General features: G+C 56.6%; 1 protein-coding gene across 4 annotated transcripts in view; it reads left to right on the top strand.

Moving 5' to 3' along the window:
- PACSIN2 (protein kinase C and casein kinase substrate in neurons 2) overlaps window positions 1–21500 on the top strand; it is a 134623-nt gene extending 113123 nt beyond the window's left edge. For 3 of the 4 annotated variants that reach the window (XM_039462991.2, XM_074390881.1, XM_074390880.1), the window contains exons 3-11: window positions 1626–1782; window positions 4310–4545; window positions 5804–5959; window positions 10197–10372; window positions 12147–12267; window positions 15419–15540; window positions 17431–17553; window positions 18172–18368; window positions 19842–21500. In XM_039462991.2, coding sequence (XP_039318925.1) covers window positions 1626–1782; window positions 4310–4545; window positions 5804–5959; window positions 10197–10372; window positions 12147–12267; window positions 15419–15540; window positions 17431–17553; window positions 18172–18368; window positions 19842–19954 — 1401 coding nt within the window. In that variant the 3' untranslated portion in view covers window positions 19955–21500. The remainder of the gene's footprint in view (window positions 1–1625; window positions 1783–4309; window positions 4546–5803; window positions 5960–10196; window positions 10373–12146; window positions 12268–15418; window positions 15541–17430; window positions 17554–18171; window positions 18369–19841) is intronic. The other variant, XM_039462994.2, reaches the window with a different exon arrangement.
- Window positions 21501–22706: the final 1206 nt, after the last annotated feature.

The following is a 22706-nucleotide window of genomic DNA, read 5'->3' as shown; positions in this document are numbered from 1 at the left end:
TGCACATAATGTCACTTCGAATGAGCTGTGAAAATGCTCGCTTTTGACTTCCCCACAGGAGCTGACCGAGTGTCAGGTAGACGCTCAGGTTCAGCTCATGTTTTGATGAGCTGCCAGCCTCGCTCAGGGAGGTCTTTGAAGGGAATGAGCAGAGCTGGAAGTCTCATCTGTCTCTGGAGAAGGCTGCCCAAGCTAACCACCTTCCAGGGGTCTTTGCTTTTCACCAGGATTCTGGTTCTCTTAGGGGTGGAGTCATCTCCGCCGGCCTTGCTCGGCCTCAGGGACAGCCCCTCCTCCGGGTGCCACAGCCCTCCTCCCTCCCCGTGCCCGTCTCTGCAGGGCCAGGCAGAGAGATTTTTGGAAAAGGTAAAACGAGCAAGGGGTTGACTAAGATTTTTGAAAGCAGTGGGAGAAGAAGGATGAAAAGAGATCATTTTTCTGTCAGATTTCCTCTGGGTGCTCAAGTATCAGCCAACTCAGTCCTCTCAAGCCAGCAGCTCAAAGAATGAAACGTTAAACATTTTCATTTTCACCCAAATTAGCCATTAACATTTTCTGTTATTCTATTATTATTTATAACTTAGGCAAACTAGTTTCTCTTTTCATATGCAAAAAAAGGCAGTCAAAACTCAGCTTAGCCCTGACAGAGCTTTGCCATCGAAACAGTCCTACCTGAAATCGTTTGAAAAACTGCCTTCAGACCAAGTCCGGTGCCTCACACCTGTAATCCCAGCACTGTGGGAGGCCAAGGCAGGCAGATCACGAGGTCAAGAGATTGATACCGTCCTGGCCAACATGGTGAAACCCTATCTCTACTAAAAATACAAAAATTAGCTGGGCCTGGTGGTGCGTACCTGTAGTCCCAGCTCCCTGGGAGGCGCAGGCAGGGGAATGCTTAAACTCTGGAGGCGGAGGTTGCAGCGAGCCAAGATCATGCCACTGCACTCCAGCCTGGGCGAGGAGTGAGACTCCGTCTCCAACAGAAAAAAAAAAAGCCTTCATCTGTAGCTCAGCCCCTGTGGCTGCAGGATCTTGATAAACCACATAACTTCTCTAAGCCTTTTTTTCCTCATCTGTAAAATGGGGACATTTATTCCTGCTGGGTTAGGGGAGACAGTGTTTGGAGATGTAAAACACCTTGCAGGATGGCTGGCACATGGTGGGTGCCCAGTAGGTGGAAAAGTGTTTATGACTCTGATTGGGAAGCAGTAGCCCAGCACGTGATGGATGACATCAGAGCAGAGGCTTTGGTTAGACGTCACCTACTGCAGGAAGCTGGCCCCAGCCCCTCAGTCTGCATGAGGTGCCCTTTCAGGCGTCCTCAGCCCCACCCCTTCCTCTGTAGTAGCCCTTCCTGAGCCGGTCTGCCTCCGTCCCTGACCCACGCCCGGTTTCTACTTGGTACCCAACCTAAAGAACATTCAGAAGCCCTGTTCACTGATGTGTACGATCCTGTTAATAACAAAACAGAGAGGCTTGTTGTCTAACAACACCGGGTGCCTTTCAGAGTCTGGGAGAGGGATGTAGTCACCATGCAACCCCGGGGTTGTCATCGAGGCCATTTGTGCAGCAGCCAAGGACAGGCTGCCCCACGCCCCTGCCTCCCAGCTGGTTCTCTTTCCTAGGTCGGGAACTACAAGCGGACCGTGAAGCGGATTGACGATGGCCATCGCCTGTGCACCGACCTCATGAACTGTCTGCATGAGCGGGCACGCATCGAGAAGGCGTACGCGCAGCAGCTCACCGAGTGGGCCCGGCGCTGGAGGCAGCTCGTGGAGAAGGGTAGGGAGGCCCGGCACAGGTCCTGCCCGTGAGCACCTGTGAGCACCTGGAGGCAGCTGCGCCCCCACCAGGGGCTCTGAGCAGATTGTGACCCTCTCTATGCCAGTTTCTTGTCTTTTGAGCTTGGGGCAAGAGTGCATCTCCCAGTTCCAGGGCGGGGTGTGATTTTTATGGGGAGCATTAGAGTGCTCATCCCCAGCAGGCACAGGCTCCATGAGCTTTTGATTCCTTTCCTTTCCGTGGGGTCACAGGACTACAGCCCTTGTCATCCATAGGACATGCTTGCACTTGGCGAATCTACGCAGAACTTGCGTACTTTCTATCACATGGAGGGCCTTGCTGCCCAGCACCTTGGCTTCTAACACTGAGAGCTGTTTGTTTTTAAACTTGGCCATGTAGCAAGTCAGATGAGACTAGCTAGGAACACCTGGCAGGCTTTCTGAGTTTGAATTGTCAGGGTATAACTACAGGTATTATATGGCAGAGGTTTCAACCGTTCCATCCCCTCCGAAAAGCTCAGAAGATTCTGTAGCTTCATTAGTGCCACTGTATGTGGACCGGGGCCGTGCTTAGAGCGCACTTCCCAGCAGTAAAGCGTTCCAGGCTTTGTAGCAGGAAGCAGAGCAGCATGGGTTTCTCAGGGTGTGTTTTGGGGCAGGCTCTCCTGTGCCGACCGGCTGTCCTCAGGAGCCAACCAGGGGAGCCAGGCCCCAGACCAGCCACGTCTAGTCTGGCTGCCTGTCCTTTCCCGTGATGCTGACTTGGGCCGCTTGTGTGGGCTGAGCACAGTCCTTAGCGCAGGGCGGTTTCAGGCTGTGGAGCAGGCCTGTGGTGAGGAGGGCCCGGGACCGGTCAGCTCCCTCGGTCGGTGGCACTGTCGTGGTTTGATTTCCACCTGCTCCAGCCCGCGTCCCAGGATCCAGCTGTCAGTCAGAGCTTGAGGTTCACAAAGCACCCTTGCCACCCTCACCTTGTGAGTCCGGCCGTGGTGTCGTGGACAGGACAGGAGTGTGCTCATTTTAAGGCACAGAGGGTTCCAGCTTCCGGGGCTGCGCTCTGTTGTCTCCAAGCCCCCAGAGTCATGTGCCTTCTCTGGGTTCTGACAGCCTGCTCTCCCTCCAACCCACCTCCGTCATGACTTGGCGCACTTGGGCACTGTCCCCATGACCACCTTGAGGACTGGCTGTGGGTCTTCTTGATTTCTGTGTCAGCTCTATCATGGCTCTCCCTCTCTCCAGCCTCACGCCACCCCATCCTACCCCCTTAATAGAAATGCCAGCCTGGATTAGGGCTTCTTTCCTGAGCCTAGGGGACTGAGAACAGTGAGTAGGGAGAGGTGACTCAGCGCCTCCTGCCACACTTGTCCAGAGCAGGCTCCTGCTTCCTCCTCTCCTTCCTCCCGAAGGACGGGCTTCCATTCTGCCGAGGGGACAGTCCTCATTCCACAGTGTTCTTGAGCTTGTGCGTGGAGCTGGGCTCTTTTTGGGACTGAATGAATGCAGTCCTGCAGAGGGAGGCAGTGCAGGGCTGGCCAGGGGCCAAGCAGGGCTAATAGGAGCCGTGCCAGGAGAGCCATTGGCGTGTGTGGGTGGGTGCCCAACACCTGGGAGAAGCGTCTGCTCACTTCAGAAGGTCCCCCCATCTCTGGCCGCCTTTAAGTAAATTAAGACTTCTAAGATGTGGAAATTTGAGTTTTTAAAGTGTTCAGTGGCTTTAAATAAAGGAAAGGCATGGTGGGGCACAGTGACTGACGCCTGTAGTCCCAGCACTTTGGGAGGCCGAAGAGTGTATCACCTGAGGTCAGGAGTTTGAGACTAGCCTTGCCAACATGATAAAACCCCCTTCTCTACTAAAAATACAAAAACTTAGCCAGGTGTGGTGGCGGGTGCCTGTAATCCTAGCTACTCGGGAGGCTGAAGCAGGAGAATCTCTTGAACCCAGCAGGTGGAGGTTGTGATGAGCCAAGATTGCGCCACTGCACTCCAGCCTGGGGCAACAAGAGCGAAACTCCGTTAAATAGATCAGGCGTCCCCAAACTACAGCCCGCGGGCCGCATGCGGCCCCCCTGAGGCCATTTATCCGGCCCCCCGCCATACTTCAGGAAGGGCACCTCTTTCATTGGTGGTCAGTGAGAGGAGCACAGTATGTGGCGGCCCTCCAATGGTCTGAGGGACAGGGAACTGGCCCCCTGTGTAAAAAGTTTGGGGACGCCTGAGATAGATAATAGATGGGTGGATGGATGGATGGATGGATGGATGGATGGATGGATAGCAAGAGCGAAACTCTATCTCATAAATAAATAACATAAAGGAAAGTCATATAATGCCCCAGTTTTCCTAACATGAGTGGCAGAGCAAATTCTACTTCAGGAACTGAAAAAGGCAGCGTCCCTGAGAGAAAAATATCTGAAACAACCAAAAGGAAACCCTCTCTGTGGTCTGAATGCCCACATGAACAGCTGAGGTATGGGCAGAGGAGACGCCACCACGGCCAGTGCAGTGACCCTCAGCTTCTCTCCCCGGTGCAGGGCCCCAGTACGGCACCGTGGAGAAGGCCTGGACGGCCGTCATGTCCGAGGCGGAGAGGGTGAGCGAGCTGCACCTGGAGGTGAAGGCCTCACTGATGAACGAGGACTTCGAGAAGATCAAGAATTGGCAGAAGGAAGCCTTTCACAAGCAGATGATGGGCGGCTTCAAGGAGACCAAGGAAGCGGAGGACGGCTTTCGGAAGGCACAGAAGCCCTGGGCCAAGAAGCTGAAAGAGGTACATCCCTCCTGCAGGCTGCCCTGCCCAGCCGCACTCTGCCTGCCTCCCCACCTCGCTGTGCCTGGCGCCCCACCAGCAGCACCCACTCTTGCACCCAGGACTTCCTGCCATTGGCTCTAGGCACAGGAGGCCAGACCTGGCAGAGAAAAAGCTACTCCTCAGGCTAGAAGCCCGTTGTGGCTGACATTTACCCAGGTACAAGACGCTTAATGCTCTATATGCATTCTTTAGGTTTTTTGTTTTTATTTTTTGAGATGGAGTCTCGCTCTGTCACCCAGGCTGGAGTGCAGTGGTGCAATCTCGGCTCACTGCAACCTCTGCCTCCCAGGTTCAAGCGATTCTCCTGCCTCAGCCTTCTGAGTAGCTGGTATTACAATTACCGGTGCATGCCACCACACCCTGCTAATTTTTTGTATTTTTAGTAGAGACAGGGTTTTACCATGTTGGCCAGGCTGGTCTTGAACTCCTGACCTCAGGTGATCCACCCGCTTTGGCCTCCCAAAGTGCTAATTTGTGGCTTTGGCTCAAAGAAGGAAGGATCTATTAAACACACACACACACACACACACACACACACACACAAACACACACTCTGTCTCTCTCTCTTTCTCTCTCTCCCTCCCTCCCTCCCTCCCTCCCTCCTCTATATGTGTGTGTGTGTGTGTGTGTGTGTGTGTGTGTGTGTGTGTGTGTGTGTATGTGTATGTAAAATAGCCGTTAAAACAAGGGGAAACGTGACCAGTCACTCTGCCTCCCCAGCATAGCCCTCTCGCTTGTGCTGGGTTCCTTCTCGGAACTTTCTTTGTGTTTGCGGATCCAGCGGCCTGGCGTGGTCTTCCTGGGATGTCCATACCCCTCCGTGTGCGTGCTCCGTGCCATCTCCGCCCGCGCGGTGCCTGTCTGTCTTTCCCTCCACCACACTTGGCACCTTCTGATGGACTCTGGCGTGCGGCTTTTCCTCTGCTGGATCTGCCTCCCCCAGCTCACATGGAAGCCTCACGAAGGCTTGGGCTCTTGTGTCTCTTGCTGTGTCCCTGGTGCCTCGAACCATGCATGGGGCAAAGCAAGTTCTCTGTAGATACGTGTGTTGAGTGTGTTCCTGTTGGGACGAGTTGCTGTGATAGTAGACATACAGTTTTCCACCTGCTTTTTCCTCCCCTCTTGGTAGCACAGGCATTCCCATGGTCTGTGTAACCTCCAGGGAGGATCCTGAACTCCCAGCGACATGGCATTCAGGACCGAATTCTCCTTGTAGGTGGAAGCGGCAAAGAAAGCCCACCATGCAGCATGCAAGGAGGAGAAGCTGGCTATCTCACGAGAAGCCAACAGCAAGGCAGATCCGTCCCTCAACCCTGAACAGCTCAAGAAATTGCAGGACAAAGTAGAAAAGTGCAAGCAAGATGTTCTTAAGGTAAATTGTACACCTGGTTTCACACGTCGGGTGCCACCGTGCCACGTGTTCATGTGTCTGACACATAGTAAGTCTTCTGTAAACTGCTTGGGTGAATGGGTGGGTAGAGGGATAAATAGGAAGGCCACAGGTGAGTGCCCTAGCACCTAGCCTTGTACCTGCTCAGTCGAGGGGTAGAGCCAGGCTCTGGGCAAGCTGGGGGGAACAGACGGCTTCTTGTGCTCAGAGACGCAAGGACAGCTGGGACTGCTTCAGGGATCCCCTTGTGCCTGCCAGCATGGGTGTGGCCAGCGGCGGGTGTGAACGGGTGTGGTGTGAGCTGGTATAGAGGGTCATGAGGACCAAATTGCCAGTGGCCCGGACCGCCAGGCTGAGTAAGGAGCTTAGGATGCTGCTGACCAGGAGCTGCTGAGGAGGGCCTGAGCCTGGGTGGGACTGGGGAGGAGTGGAGGGGGGTGAGATGGTTTAGAAGGATTGCTCTGCTTGTGTAGGGAGAGGGGCTGGGAGCAGAGCCCTGGTGGAGGGCCTGCAGGCTGCGAGTGCGTGTCTGGGAAGCCAGGTGTGGGGGGTCACGGAGGTGCCACACAGTCTCCGCAGTGACGGGCCCTGAGAGTGAGGCAGAGGCGGCTGTGGAGCCAGGAGTGGCAGAATGGTGGCCTTTCAAGGAGAGACAGTGACCAAACACTGTGGCATCCTGGGTGCCCTTCCATTTCTGTTGTGAAGGGGAGATTTTCTGCCCCAGTGGGTTAGTGAGAAATCAGTGTAAACTGCGAAGTGCTCTCTAGACGTGGACAGTGATTCTGCCTGGAAGGTCCTAGAGCCACAGGACCTAAAACCAGACAGCGCCATCGTCTTGTGATTTGAAAGTCCACAGGAAGTGAGGGCTCAGCCCTCGGCCCCACCCGCCTCCTTCGCTCAGCCATGAGGGCTGGGGGGTGTCATTACCAAGGGCCTGCCCTGCCTCGGTGTTTGGAGAAGAGATTCCCAGCCGGGATTTGCAGAGAGAGATGGAATGAGGTAGAGAGTGGCTGCACTCCAGGAACAGGACGTGGGCCAGAGGGGAGCAGGAGCCCTGAGCTGCTTTCCCTCCACACCAGCCTTTCCAGGCCTCAGATGAGCCTCACTCTGCCCCTGTCGGTTAGGGGTGCCATCCCTGTTTTATGAATGAGGAAACCAAGATCAGAGAGGTTAAATCACGTGCCACCCGGCAGGTGAGAGCAGGGACTTAGTCCTAACTAAGCCTGTCCATATGCCCTTTCTCCACTGTTCCTCACTGCTATGCCAGCGGCGTAGCAAGGGGAACATGTCGTCTACACGAGAGTTCATCACTCAGACCAAACGTCAGAATCCTCTGGGAAACCCCCCTCACCCCCATTGCTGGAGCCAGGAATCTAGGCTTTTGAAGCAGCCCAGGTGCCTCCAGGGTGGGATCAGGTGAGGAGCCTGGAACCATCTACTGAGTGGAGCGCGCCTGGGCTTAAGAAGTACAAGATCCAGGGAACTCTCAGGCCTTTACCGGAATCCCGGGGAATCAGGTGTCCAGAAAGGTACCTGGAGGAAAGATGGGGCTTCTCCATGTTGGGTGGGGGTGTGCCCGTCAGAGAGAGGGAAGCAGAGATGGAGAGGAAGGGAGGCCACCCAGGACATCAACTCAGGCTTCTGCAGAACAGGCCCAGGGCGCGAGGGTGGACGTAAGCGTCTAGCAGGATGAATGGGATGCTTGTTGTGGGTTCCGTCCTCGGGCCCTCCCTGCCTCTGTGGTCTGACTAGTGACTCAGGATGTGAGAGAGCCTTGTGGACCTAGAGCTCTGGAGAGGAAGGCAGTCCCTCCCTACCACCCTTCTTGATGTGGTTTCCAAAAACCGGCATACAGTCTGGACAACATAGTGAGACTTCATCTCTACAAAAAATTTAAACATTTAGCTGGGCGTGGTGGCATATGCCTGTAATCCCACCTGCTTCAGAGGCTGAGGTGGGAGGATTGCTTGAGCCCAGGAGTTCAAGGTTGCTGTGGCTATGGTCACACCACTGCACTCCAGCCTGGGTGACAAAGTGAGACCCCATCTCTACATAGGTAGGTAGGTAGACGCATACATACATACACACATAGACATGCATACCACTGCTGACTGGTGGCACAGGTACATTTGTGTTTCTTATCATCTGCATCTTGTAGCATCTATGAGAAAGTAACTTTTTGCATTTAGTGCTAAAATATTACAGTCCACCTAAGGGTGAAGGCCATGTCTTGTTTTACTCCGTGGGTGTTTGTTGAGAACTTTCTATGCCCTGCAAGGGGATTTCCTGAGCAGTCACGACCCTGCTCAGTACCTTGCCTGTGCTGGGGGCAGGACCTGTGGCCAACAGGATCGGCACAGGCTGAGGTCAGGGGCAGCCCAGAGTTGGAGTGTCTTGTTGCCACTGAGTACCCTGAGAGCTTCTGGGAGGATGCTGTGTCTTGAAGGCTCCTGAGAGGGGACTGCTCTGTGTCCCTTCGGCGGTATCCTCCCGATGCTGGGCGCTGAACCTAAGCTGTGTGTCTCAGGCTGCTGAGCTAGGCTCCCATGCAGGGCTGCCAGGTAGTAGGCACAGACAGGGACCGTGGAGTGGTGGTGGGGAATAGGGGATTAGCCACAGTGCTGTGGAGCTCTTTCTGCTGTGCGTGCCCCAGCCCTGACGGGGTGGCCTTTTCCTGTAGGCACAGAGGACCCAAGCCCAGCCCTCTCCGGAGGCTCAGAAGCAGAGCAAGGACCCAGATATCAAGAGAGGAGAAAGGGGCAGGAGTTAGGGCCCCAGTCAGGGACCTGGTCTCAGGAGGCTGGGGATGGCTTCAAGAAGAGTGAGCCGGGCACGGTGGCTCAAGCCTGTAATCCCAGCACTTTGGGAGGCTGAGGCGGGTGGATCACGAGGTCAAGAGATCGAGACCATCCTGGTCAACACGGTGAAACCCCGTCTCTACTAAAGGTGCAAAAATTAGCCGGGCATGGTGGCGCGTGCCTGTAATCCCAGCTACTCGGGAGGCTGAGGCAGGAGAACTGCCTGAACCCAGGAGGCGGAGGTTGCGGTGAGCGGAGATCGCGCCATTGCACTCCAGCCTGGGTAACAAGAGCGAAACTCCGTCTCAAAAAAAAAAAGAAGAGTGGTTATTTTGGAGCCTGAAGCGGAGTCTCCCAAGGACTGAGTCAGAGGAGGGCATCTGGGAGGGGAGCACGGGAGCCACATGGGCAGGGTAGACTCAGTCCCAGCTGTGGGCAGAGAAGGTGCCTCACAGGCCTGCAGTGACTCAGGGAGTGCTCCATCCCTCCTCAGAAGGCCCCACACATGTCAAGGACAGCAAAGCTTAGACCCAAGGGTAGCCTGTGACTAGCCCTGTAGTGGAAAGAATTGCAATAAATACATGGCGTCAGCCCTGCTGTCCCTTACCTACCATGACCATGATCCCACCAGCTAGCAAAACCACCTGGCCACCAGACTGGTGGCCCTGTACGCCAAGATGCGGGGGTGCAAGGAAGTGTGTGCCAGTGTGAGTCCACTGACCTCGAGGCACACCCACCAGATCAGTGTGCCCACTTTAGCCCCAACTTAGGAATTTCACACATTTTCCAGCTGTCCCTGGATACTCTTGAGATAGGCCACACCTGCTTTTAACATTTCCTGCCTTGCAAAACCCTTTCTTGGGACAGTCTGGGAGGGAGCAGCTGTGTCAGGGACGGAGTGGGCTGAAGGACAGGGGAAGGAGGACCTTTTTTTGAATGCCTTCTTCCCGCAGCCTGTCATTTACGTATCAGAACACTGTGAAGGAGAGTGTCCTCCTCTTCTAACAATGGACAGCGAGGCTCGTAGACGAGAGAGAGCTGCAGGATTCAGCCCCAGCCCCACCCTTGCTGTAGGCCAGATCTGAGGCTTGAGGGTAGCCAGGTGCAGCCCTTCCCTGTGGGGAGGAGAAGACATGGGCGTGTGGCATGCTCGAGACCATGCACATTGCACTCTGGGGAGACTGCTCTTCACTGGGATGTACCTGTCTGGGCCTTGCTCCCGCTGAGAGGCAGGGCAGATGGCTGGAGTGCGATTGACTTTGCAAGAGTGGAGGGACTGGGACTTGAAGTCCCTCAGAGGCCTGAGCTCCGGCTTGTTCTTTGCATTTGGAGTCTGGGGAGGCCTGAGACACTCCAGGAGTGGGATGAGCCAAGGGCCAAATGAAAATGAACCTTTGTCTGGTGCCTGGGTTTTCCTTTAGACCAAAGAGAAGTACGAGAAGTCCCTGAAGGAGCTCGACCAGGGCACACCCCAGTACATGGAGAACATGGAGCAGGTGTTTGAGCAGTGCCAGCAGTTCGAGGAGAAGCGGCTGCGCTTCTTCCGGGAGGTTCTGCTGGAGGTTCAGAAGCACTTAGACCTGTCCAATGTGGCTGGGTAAGTTTCCTTTGAGCCAAAAAATACACATCATTGAAGTCGACGGAAAGTGCTTTTGAAGCAAACTCAGATGCTGCTCCCAGGTTTGGGGTGGTGCGTTCATCAGGAGGCCTCCTCACCGCCCTCATGTCTTCTCTGAAATCTGGATGCCACGGAGGGCCCTTGTGCTGAGCCTTTCTGCAGCTGCAGGCATGGCAGGCTGGACCGGGGGAAGGCCAGCTGACCCAGCCAGTTGCTGAGCAGATAAGGCCAGGCCCACTCTGCCAGCTCCACATACAGGTCTGGGCAGGAAGGGAGGCTGCCTGTTTTGGGGCCACAGCTAGGACCAGTGCAGCTAACACCTCTAAAACCCGCTGGGGGTGAGTCTGGCATGTCTGGGCTGGTTGTGCCTGGGACAGTCTTTCTTTGAGGCCCTCTGCGATCAGCTGACTGCTTCGGGGCCTTCAGTCCCCAGCACAGCACGTACCCGCTGGGACTCGGTTCTGAACTGTGACATGGGAGCTGTGCTGTTCCTTCTGTGCTTCCCTCATCTTTGGTCGGTGATGCCTTCACCAGGGCAGAGGTCGCAGCTAACTCGAGGGTGTGGACCACCGGCATCCATCTAGCAGAACTGTGCAGGGGCACGTCGTAGGTCATGGCTTGCTGTAATAGGAAACACTTTCCCTCTGTCTCCTTCTGACAAAAATCATCAACAGCAATAGCTATCGCACAGCTGCTACTCTGCCACCATTCCATTTTTATGACAGTCTTGTGAAGTGGGTGGCACTGACCCCATCTTAGTGATGAGGAAGCTGCGGCTGGACGAGATGAAACGACGCCCCAGCTGGCGGGAGCGGGGCGGGGCTGGGCTGCGTCGGGTTCTTCTGCGTGTGGAGTGACTCCCATGATGCAGGTGATTGTCTGTCTCTGTGTCTGGATTTCCCCCTTTTAATACAGCACCAGTCATATGGATAAGGGTCCCTGCTAGTGACCTCATTGTACCTCGAGTACCTCCATAAAGACAAATAAGGCCACATTCTGAGGCTCTGGGGCTTGAACTCCAGCCCGTCTCCTGTGAAAGACACAGCTCGGCCCTTGATGGAGGGGATCATGCCCACTCAGCTGGGGAGGAAACCGAGGCCCAGAGGAAGTACATGACTCACCGGCCACAAAGATTAGAAGTGAAAATATCAGGTCCAGCAGTGATCCATACTCCTCCCCGGCAGGGCAGCTTCCTAGGAAGTGAGCCGATGATGGCTGCCAGGCAGAAGGCGGCCCTCACCCCGTCTTGGTGCGGCTGTGTTCTTCAGCACCGGCTCATCTTCACGTTCTGCATTTGCACATCTGGGTGTAAAGCTTTTCTGACGGAGACGAGGAATGAGGGGCGCTTCCTAACGCCCTCCAGTTTTCTCTTCCTCCACTCCAGGCCTGATTAAATAGGACCACACAGAGTGGTGGCCCATGCAGCCCACCTGCTGGTGCCTTTTGCGTATGTGACGCAGAGGTTCGGAAGCACCTAGGCCTGTCCAGTGTGGTCTAGGTTGCCACATGTGGTCATTTGTCACCACCCCGTTAGCCGGTTTGATTTAAAGGTCGTTCGTCAGAACCCTTCTGTGCACATGTCAGCCTGTGATCTTCCACCGGAGCCAAGGGAGGGGTGTTCTGGATCTGTCTGTGAAACCAACTCTAGTATAGGGGCAGAGACCATGGGACCTGCTGTGGCTGGCACTGGGCTGGGACAAATGGCCGCTGGTCCCTGCCTTCCAAAAGAGCCGTGTTTCTCTCTCTGATTTAGCTACAAAACCATTTACCGTGACCTGGAACAGAGCATCAGAGCAGCTGATGCGGTGGAGGACCTGAGGTGGTTCCGAGCCAATCATGGGCCGGGCATGGCCATGAACTGGCCACAGTTTGAGGTAAGTGGAGGGTGTGCCCGTGACCTCACCGGCCTAGGAGGGACCTGGGCCCGCAGAGTTGCCAGGCGATGTCTTTCTCATTCCAGACTCTGTATTGGTGTTTGCCCTGTCTATCAGGCAGCATTTTTTTTTTTTTTTTTTTTTTTTAAGAAATGGGCTTTCACCATATTGGTCAGGCTGGTCTCAAACTCCTGACCTCAGGTGATCTGCCCACCTCGGCCTCCCAAAATGCTGGGACTACAGGCGTGAGCCACCAGGCAGCCTTAGGCATAGCTAAGTATAGACCAAGCTTAGTACAGACCATAGCCTAGAACAGCCCAAGTTCTGGTTTAGAGTCCTGGGGGGCCGCAGGCATTCTCGAAGGCCTTCTGAAATTCTCGTGAGGCTGCAGTTCTGTCCTCTCTAGTTGGGAATGTTTGGCTGTCACTTGGCCACTGGCATTTTCTTCCTTCCTAGTCAGTCCCAGGAGCCATGGGACACACAGGACCTCCGGTCCCTGCCGCACCCTGTGGGATTGCCGCGAAGGGAGCAGTCACAGTGCCCGCCTCACAGTGGGCTAGGGGAGGGGAGGCGGTCTCAGTGGGCAGCCCTCCTTACCCTTCGAACAAAGGACTTTTCCCTACTCCAGGCAGTAAATTTGGTGAAATTCAAAATGAACATTCTTCTTTTCCCATCTTGTGGGTCTGAGCGTTTAGCTATGTTTACATTCGAAATGCAAGGGCCTGGGGATCTCAGGACTCACCCAGCCCTAGGATTGGGTCACCAGGTCCCACCTGGCACCCTCACGGTAGCACGGAAGGCAGTGGCCGAAGGTCCTGCTGCCCCTGTTCCTGTGTGATGAGGAAGCATGTGGCGTCAGCTGCCCCAGCGGGGATGCTGAGGGCGTGGGCGTGGGCCTCAGGCGGCTTCCCTGACTCAGCAGCGGCCAGAGCCCGGCTGCGTTCAGATTCTGCCTCACCTCTGACAACCTGTGGGAAGCCGAGCAAACGATTCGCCCTTTTTGGGACTCAGTTTTCCCACGTGTGCAATGGGAATGAGAGGAGCCGCCGTCTCCCGTCAGGGCTGTTGGGGAACACGGTGACCTTGCCTCTGCAGGCTGTTAGCTCAGGCCCGCCACTCAGAAGCCTCCTGGGTGCCTCGCAGCCTCCCTCCTAACAGGAAGGTTTCTCCAAATGACAGTGTAGGCGCTGCCGCAAGCACTCCCCTGCGCAGCCCCGGGACTTGCTCCCAGCAGGAGGCTGCAGAGCAGCTGTGCCCCTTCCGCAGAAGCACTGCCAGAGCCTTCCCAGGCGGAAGTGACCCTAGAGGGGACAGCACAAAGCCCTGCCTCTCCTCTGGAGCCACATACCAGGAAGGTTCGGCTGATGTGTTGTGTGCACAAGCTGGGGCTTCAGGCACAGCGAATATTTACTGCCTGGAGTGGCACAGGAAATCACCTGTGAAACTTGCTTGGGTCCCTTCGAGGGGCCCATCAATACCTAGAGAGCGGAACAGTGGGGAGGACTATTTGACGTCTGGCTCCTGGGGAGGGTATTCTAGCCAGAGCCCAGGGGTGCCTTTCTCCGTGGGTCTGTGGGCCGGGAACCAGCCCCTGTGTGTTCCTTGTACGCACGTTTGCAGCTGTTAGGGGACTATGTCTGACTTTCTCTAATGCACTGATTTCTTTTCATTTTTCATGCCACAAGGATGAAGTAAGTGTATGTGTCTGGCTAATTCATAGAGTGCCATACACCTTGCAGGGTGTCTGCGTCCCGTGTGGGTGTGTGTGGTGCTGCCCCAGCCAGGCTCGTAGCAGTTCTGCTGAGGCTGCGCTACTGTCAGGGTGGTTGAGAGCCGGGCCCTCCTTTCAGCGTCGGCTTGATGTTGATCCCATTGGCCTTTGGAAGCCACCCATTCAGTACCAGGCTGGATTTATACTCAGAGGTCACTGGGGAGAACTCTGAGGTTTCCATTCAGTTCTCTGTCAACCTGTTTTACTCAGAAAATAGACAAAAAAGTGGCCCTTGGGGTCAAGGGCCCAGGTCTGCCACCCACTCTGTGTGGGCAAGTCACGTTGCCATTTGAGGCCTCAGTTTGGTCATCTGTCCGATGGACAGGTCAGACAGGATGCTTCTGCCTTGGCTTCCAACCTAGAAGTTCTGTAAGCACGTGCGAGCAGAGCGGTGGACTCAGCCATACCAAGTTTTAATCAAAGTTGTCTGGTAACTGGTGGAGATTCGGGGGAAGGAGAACTCGTTAAACCTGCGGGCACATACCCAGACACACACGGGCATGCACACAGCTTTCTAGAGAACCAAGACACAGCCCCCTTTCTTGGTTTTGCCCTGGTCCGTCTGCGGTGCAGTTGGTGAAGCCTGTTCCCTGCCCAGGAACTCGCGAGGCTTCGGGGAGGAGCATGCTCTGCTCTGCTTTGTCAGCCCCAGCGTGCTGCTCACATCACAGGAGAAGTCCCAGGGCAGCGAAACACAGCGAGGGCCCCGCTCCTCCGAGACTGAGAGCCGCTTGCCTGCCCGTTCTGTTAGGTGGTAGCCCTGGTTTATTTGCAGTTCAAGGCCCATTTTTCTGCATGTCAGGCTTGCTCAGGTCTCCAGAGCCAATTGTCTCAACCCTGTGGCCCACGGGACCGTTTATGGCGCTGACATGCAGGATCTTCAGCACTTCAGGACAAGTGCCTCAGAGGCTGGCTCCTGTCTACTTTGGGAGGCTCAGCAGACACCTTGGGAGGCCACAGGGGCCCATGCTGGTCTGAGGGGGCTGGGGCTGAGAACCATGGTGGGCAGGGTCAGGATCGGGAGGCCCCGGACTGGGAGACAGGACATCGTGTGTCAGGCCCAGTCCTTGCGCCCCAGGCTGGACAGTACTCCTCTGGGAGGCGGGCGGCGTGGCCTGTTGGGGTGGTTGTCGAGGTGCCAGCCTCCAGGCCCTCTGATGAGCCCCTGCTCTGAACAGTGAAGAAGGGGCTCAGGTCGTTTGGGTTCATAGGTGGGATGTGGCAGCCTGAGGTCTTCTGGGAAACCAGGGAGCGCAGGGCCCTGAGTCTACACACGGCACGCACAGAGCCGACTGCAGGCTCGCTGGGTGGGAACCGTGGACAGACGTGGCTTCCCGCAAGTGAAGCTCCGTTTTCTCTCCCTCGACACTTGTTGCCCAGGAGTGGTCTGCAGACCTGAATCGAACCCTCAGCCGGAGAGAGAAGAAGAAGGCCACTGACGGCGTCACCCTGACGGGCATCAACCAGACTGGCGACCAGTCTCTGCCGAATAAGCCCAGCAGGTGAGCAGGCGCCACCTCCATCCGAAGGAGGCTGCCCCATGGGAGGGGCCCCCTGGACAATCTGCATGGTCCAGGACAGCCCCAGCCTGGACACCTGGGAGGTTCCTGGGCTTCTGCGCTCTGTGCGCCGTGGCCCAGGGGCATCTCTGGGAGGGTCATCTTCCTGCCTGGTGCCAGAGCTGCTGACGGGTCCAGAGAGGAGACTTGGCCCCAAGCTTCAGACCTGAGGGGGCAGGAGCTGATGACAGGGTTGGCATTCGTGTCCCCAGGAATGGCACCGCCCTGCCCAGACACTGGTTGAGGTGCCATCCCTGGGTCCGAGGTTCGTGCTCACTCCATGTTGTGTGCAGGTGCCAGTCGAGGGGGGGGACAGGAGAGGACTGCCAGGTGTCTCCTTTGCAGATTTCCTCTTCCCTGGGAGCACTGTTTATTTCTGACTTAGTCACTGGCTGAAAATGAGCACTATAAGGGCGGCACTGTGGTGGTAAGAACCTTCTGGAAGGTGTGGGCTAGAGGAGGACTTCCTGCAGGACCTGCCCGGAGGCCTCCACGTCACACTCAGTAGTATCACTTCATACTGGGGCTTCCTGACGAGGCTGAGCCCCGGTTCCCGCGGCCTTCCTGCAGCCCCGGGCACCGAAGCCCTCGCCCAGGATCCCCAGCGGGTTTGGCCGTCGTCATTCCGTTGCTGCGCACACCGTCTGGGCAGGGAGCAGGCCGGCACCTGCGTGCCTGTGGATGGGAGTGGGAGGGAAGAATCACTGCCTCGGAGGACACCCTGGTGGCTCTGGGCCGGCCAGAGCCGCTGCACGATTCAGCCGCCCCCACCGGTCCCCTCTCGTGACGGTCTGCTGGGGAAAGGTGCCGAGGAGGGAGGAGGGCCGGCAGTCTCAGCCATGTGGCCTGGATGTTGGCCACCGGCAGGCTTAGGTCTAGAGTCCCTCGCTGGGCTGAAGCAGATGAGGCAGTTACTGGCCACTCTAGTGGCATTGGAGGTGTGTCCTCATCCCTCTTCCTTGGTTCTGGGGTGGTGGGTGCTCAGGCTGAGCCCTCCGTCCGGTGCTTTGGAGGCCCGCACCCTGAGGCCCTGGTCTGTGGAAGTAGAAGGTGCTGCTGCCCATGTAGGATCAGTCACTTGGTGGGGCTTGAGGGCCTTTGGTGCCTGTCTGGTTGCTTGACGGTCTTCTGGGGTCTTCCTGTGGCCTTCCTAGTACGTAACTCAGCTCCCGGCTCCCAGCCCTCAGGCCCAGATCTCTCTGGTTCCCGCACTGTGCCTGGCACACACTAGGCAGTTGCACGAATGGATTTTCCCTCTGGAGTACCAAAGGAATCCTTTCTGCCTAGAAAGGGCTGTGCAGCAGGCTCTGGCCCTGATTTTGGAAGCTCCAGCCCCAAAGAGCAGAAGAGTGAGCCTCGAACCCCTTAGTAGTAGGAAGAGGCCGAGGAGTCCAAAGAGCTCAGAGCCCCCTCCCTCTTATCCATGGGAGCTAGCGCCTCCCAGACTGTCACTCTCAGAGGAGACCCTGAGGGGCTGTTTGACCCGCCAGCTCACAGTGGTAGGAGCCAGGACAGGGGAGAAGCCCCGCACCGGGAAACCACTTTCGCTCTAGCTGTGTTCTGTCAGCCGCCACCCCAGTGCCCCTGCTCTGGACTGTCTCCAGATGCAAGGAAGGAAGAGGGCAATGGAGTCCTCTCCTGGGCGCCTGGACCCGTTTCACAGCTGAAGTATCGCCCACATTCGACTCCAGTCACGTTTCTGTTGAAACACCACGGTCCCCTCCAGTCACAGGAGGAGCCCTTCTGTCCCATGACATCCTGCAGCTGGGAGTTGCCAGGACCCTCACGGGCCCCTGCGGAGCTGGGATCCCCTAAAGCTCTCTCTCTCCATAGCACCCTTAATGTCCCGAGCAACCCCGCCCAGTCTGCGCAGTCACAGTCCAGCTACAACCCCTTCGAGGACGAGGACGACACGGGCAGCACCGTCAGTGAGAAGGAGGACACTAAGGCCAAAAAGTTGGTGAACAAACGCTTCCTCTGGTCGCGCTGCGCTCGCTCTGTCCTGCGCCCTCTCCGTCTCTCTCTCTCTCTCTCCCTCTCTCTTTCTCTCTCTCTCTCTCTCTCTCTCTCTCTCTCTCTCTCTGTCCCTCTTTTCGGGGTCTCACCCCTTGGCACTCAGCAATGCACGAGGCCCTGCAGGAAGTGGGCACCTGGCATGCTGCACATGTGGTGCACAGGCTTCCTGGTGCCCCCATTCCTCAGGGAGGGCACAGCTAACAATCTTGGTCACTTTTTCTCTGTCCTCTGTTAACCCCTCAAGGCCCCAGCAGCACCGCCACAGGAAAACAGACAAGCACGCGGTCTGTGCTGGGATCTAGAGCGCGAGGCTCCGCTGTAGGCATCTCCAGCCACCTGCTGCTGGAAAGCCTGTTGTGGCTCAGGATGAGTGTGGATGGCACGCATTCTCACTAGGGCTGGCTCCACCTGTGCTGTCACGCCGGACAGCTGTGCTCCTTCGGAAGGAGCCCTCAGCCCTGAGCCCCAAGGCTCCAGTGCCTCCCCTTGCAGGGGCAGGGGCCTCACGCCGTCTGCCGGCCTGGTGCTGAGGGCCCTGTGGCCACCCCTTTCTTGCAGTGTGAGCAGCTACGAGAAGACCCAGAGCTATCCCACCGACTGGTCGGACGATGAGTCCAACAACCCCTTCTCCTCCACGGACGCCAACGGGGACTCGAATCCGTTCGACGAGGACACCACCTCGGGGACGGAAGTGCGAGTCCGGGCCCTGTATGACTACGAGGGGCAGGAGCACGATGAGCTGAGCTTCAAGGCGGGTCAGTGCGGGAGGGCTTCCAGTCCGCAGGCTGTGGGGTCCTTTGTGCTTTCTGAGTCTGAAAAACCTCTTGCTAGATTTACTTGTGAGTCACTGCAGGCCCTTCCCCAGTGCCCTGGCTTCATTTTCAAAAGTAGCCAATTGGCTGGTGTGGTGGCTCATGCCTGTAGTCCCAGAGCTTTGGGAGGCGGAGGCAGAAGGATTGCTTGAGCCCAGGAGTTTGAGATCAGCCTGGGCAACATGGTGAAACCTGTCTCGCCCTGTGGCCCCGCGTCCGCTCCTGATGCCTCTGGGTCAGACCTGCAGGAGCACTGGGCTGCTGGAAGCGCCATCATCCCAAGGTTCTTTTGTGTTTTAACACTGAATCCTCAGAGCACCCCAGTCCGCAGGTGAGGGCCAGTTAGCTCTGTAGGCATCTTGACCCGTATTGCTGCCATACAAAATAAAAAGCACCAGGGCAATGCTAAACCAGGGGGAAAATTGCATCTAATTCTGAAAAATGGACCAAAAAATGCCAAGTTACAAAACTACAAACTTAACAATAAAGGCAAAACAGCACTGAGGCTGTCTCTTTTCCACCAGCTGCTTGCTCCTGACAAGGTCCAAGCCAGCAGGCCCCACTGGGCTTCCCCGCAGTGAGTTCTCAGAACCACACAGGCCCCTTTCCACTCCTGGGTTCTGGGCTGCTCCGCTCCCCTCACCTGGCAAATGCAGACCTGGGGCCCTGCCCTGGTGCCACCTCCCCTCAGTGCCCTGGTTTGCCTCCTTGAGCCCAGGCTCCTTCAGCTCCTCTCTTCTCTGTACATCTTCTCCTCTACCCAAGGCCTGGCCGGAAGTAGGAGGCCCTTTAGGTTGGAACGAGCTTAAGAAAAGTGGACACCACACTAACACATAGAGCCACAGGGAGACTCCAGAGCAGTGCCAGGGGCTCCTGGCTCGGGCTTTCAGGAGGGGTTGGCAGATGGCGCCAGGTGCTGGGGACAGAATGACAGGTATGGCTGTCAGACATGGTCCCTGCCTGTCTCACAGCCTGGAAGTGACAGAGGGGAGGGATTAGCAAAGGCAGAGAGACCTCAGAGACCCCTGCTGGGGGAGAGGTGGCCAGGGCCCTGGAGGGGAGGACAGCAGAAGAGGCCCAGCGTGAGGGACAGTTCCTGCCGCCTGGCCAGGGCGGTGAGGAAGGCACAGGCCTGCGGAGCTCCCTGCTGCAGTCTCAGTGCGAGCCGCTGTGGCAGCTGAGAGCTGCTTGCTCTAAATCACTCTGTGAGACTGTCATCTCGAGATCCCTCAGAGGCCCATGACCAACGAGGTAACTTAAAATACATTTAGTAGAGAAATGACCAGGCCCTCGGCCTGCCCACCACGGAACGCCTGGCCCTCCACCCTCTGTGGGTCGAAGCTCGTGAATGTGGCTCTCTGGCCCACGGTCGGTGTCATACCCTCTCACAGAGACCGCTCCCTCCTTGTCTTGCAGGGGACGAGCTGACCAAGATGGAGGACGAGGATGAGCAGGGCTGGTGCAAGGGACGCTTGGACAACGGGCAAGTTGGCCTCTACCCGGCAAATTATGTGGAGGCCATCCAGTGATGAGCCCGGGGACAGGCCAGCGTGGGGACGGCGGCGGTGGGCCCGGGAGCCGCAGCCAGCCACGTGGGCATCCACTCCTCTTCCTGCAAGAGAGGATGGTTCCATTGCTCTCGGCTTCACGGTATCTCTGGAAGGCAGACGGGCTGGTCATTTTGCCTGGGACTCGGCACCTTTCCGAGTGCAGCTGGAGGGATCTGAGGGCAGGAAGACGCAGACAGCAGAAGGGCCGCCCCTCCCAGCCCGCTGTGCCTGCCGTGCCCGCTGGCCTATCATGGATCTCTGTGTTCTTGACTTTGTCTCTCCTTTCCGAGTCAATGGTGGGTTACACTGATCTTCTTCCACTGATTACTTTCTCTGACGACTCCCATCACCGGCAACTTAAATGAACAGGCTTACATCCCGTTTTCTAAATGAAGATTTTAGGGTTTTTAATTTAAAGGCTATGTACAGTCACACTTTTTTATATACCTGTTCTTCTGTTCCTTTCTACCTAGATTATGGCACAGGTTGATGCCCAGTGGTCCTGAGGAAACGGTCGCTCTCCGCACGCCGTTCTCAGCCTCGCCTCGTGTGGGCTCAGCCTCGAGTGCAGACGGCGTTTCAGGCTGGGGCTTGTAGCAGGAGGTGGGACTGGGTCATGGTCTGGCTTCTACTGGGAATGCTCTTTGTGCTTTTGGGCACGTCAGTGCAAGCTTTAGATAGAACCTTAGCTAGTGATCCCCAGATTGCCATATTTAAAAATTATTTCCACTCTATTCTTGCTTAAAACTTCACTTTTTTGCAAATTAACTTTATCAGTGATTCAGAGTTAAAAAGTAAGAAGACTAACTTTTCAGGCAAATGCATCTGTAGATAAAGATTCTTTATATTAGACTGTCATGTCTCGGTGTATATCTGTATATATTATTTGATATTCAGAGAATCTAAAGCACTCATCTACTGTTTTAATGAGATTTAACAGCTTTTAACAGTGAGTTTCATTTGTCAGCTGCTTGAAGTCTGTGGCATTCAGGTCGGCTGGTCTCCTCCCGGGCTCAGTGGGCCTGGGGCCTCTCTGCCATGGCGCCTGCTGCAGGGAGGCTGGTCGTCAGCGGCTGACTGCAGGGCCGGCTGCTGACCGGCCTCCGCCCTCGGTGCCGTAGCAGAACACTGTAAAACGCCCGTCTGCAGCAGTTGCCGAGTGCAGTCGTTGTATTACTTGTGCGCAAACAGAAGCTGGGTCTTACCCACAGCACAGGTCTCTCCTCCGGCTGCCCAGAGTCGCCAGGGATCCGGTGCTGCGGCCAGAGCTGCACTGCGCCCACGCGGGGTGGGCGGGCTGGGGGAGGACGTCGCCGCCGTCCCGAGCTATGCATTGACTCCGTTTCCAGTGGGCACGTGTCGTGCTTGGAAAGTGGATGCGTGTCTGTGTCTGTCAAGAGAACTTACCAGGAGAAATCCTCATTTCTGTGCTACAGATTTACCAAAAATTGTCTTTTCAGTTGAGGAGTTCCTTTAAATGTATAGTATTTCAGGAACAAAATCAATAAACAGTTGATCTCGTGCATACGGAAGTCCCTTTGCCATCATCTGTCTTCACGCCCACGTCAGTGGCAGGGGTGGCCTCCTTGGGGCTTACTAGCCTCAGAGCTGGGCAAGATCCAGGGCACGGGACCCCTGCCCAAAAGGGCATGGCCGCTGCCCCTGCCAAACGAGGCTGAGGTTTGAGGCACCCGAGCCACTTGGGGCTCCCTTCTCCCCGAGATCTGCTACTGCTTGACCTGGGCTTCCCCGCCGTGTGGACATCAGCTGACGCCCCTGCTGCCCCAGGCCCAAACAGCGGGTCAAGACCAGCGTCACCCCTGACCTTCCCCTGAGCACATTCTCCTCAGCACCTACCCTGTGCTGTCCTCTTTTTACTTCTGTGCATCTCCAAACAGCTCCATTTCCATTCTAGAGAGGAGGAAACAGGCTCCAAGAGCCAGGGTTTCTCGGGGAGTCCCAGCCAGCCCAAGGCACCAAGTGACATCCCTAGGAACCCCTTCCTCGATGGAGAGACTGAGGAGGGAACAGACCCGGTTTGGCAGCCCCGGCTGGCTTGAAGACAGGAGGCAAGACGTGCGGGTGGCTGTGGCCACGCTCACTGAGCCCTGGGGAGGCTGCGCAGAAAAGCACCCCCGCTGGGCGTGGGGCCCTCACAGACCACCCAGGAGGAGCGAGGCGGGTGGCTGCCCCTGCAGTGTGGCTTTGCCCGGCTCAGCAAGGGCGGGGGACAGATCCTTGTCACCCAGTCTTCTTTTCTGAGGGGTGGTGGGTCCCCTGCTCCCAGCTTCTGAGGAGTCGGAACCCAGCAGCAAGCTACCTGCAGCCGGGGCAGATGCCAGGCATGGCCCACAACCCCACGCTGGCGAGAGAAGCAGCAGGATGGGCTTGGGAGGGAAGCAGGGGTCAGCAGCAGGCTCCGGGTGCCGCTGGCCTGTCACTGCCCACGCACCATGGCAAGACCACGGCCCCTGCCAAGCTGGATAAAGCGACCTCCACTCTGAGAAATGATGACATGGCCCCCCTTGAGGGAGCTGCAGGGCCCCTAACTGCCCACCTCCCCTCTCCTGCCCTGGCTTCAGGGGGCAGCTTGGAAGCTTTACCTCGCCTCTGGGCCTCAGTTGCCCCAAGTAGAAGTGATACCTTCACAGTTGGAGAATTAGAGCAAGAAGAAAAGGCAGCCTGGGCAACATAGTGAGACCCTGTCTCTATAAAAAGTTTCACTTGGTTG

Source organism: Saimiri boliviensis, chromosome 21 (genome assembly GCF_048565385.1).
Source record: "Saimiri boliviensis isolate mSaiBol1 chromosome 21, mSaiBol1.pri, whole genome shotgun sequence".
Taxonomy (NCBI): Eukaryota; Metazoa; Chordata; class Mammalia; order Primates; family Cebidae; genus Saimiri; species Saimiri boliviensis.
Note: the sequence above shows the minus strand (reverse complement) of the source record. Positions and strands in the feature narration are given on the sequence as shown.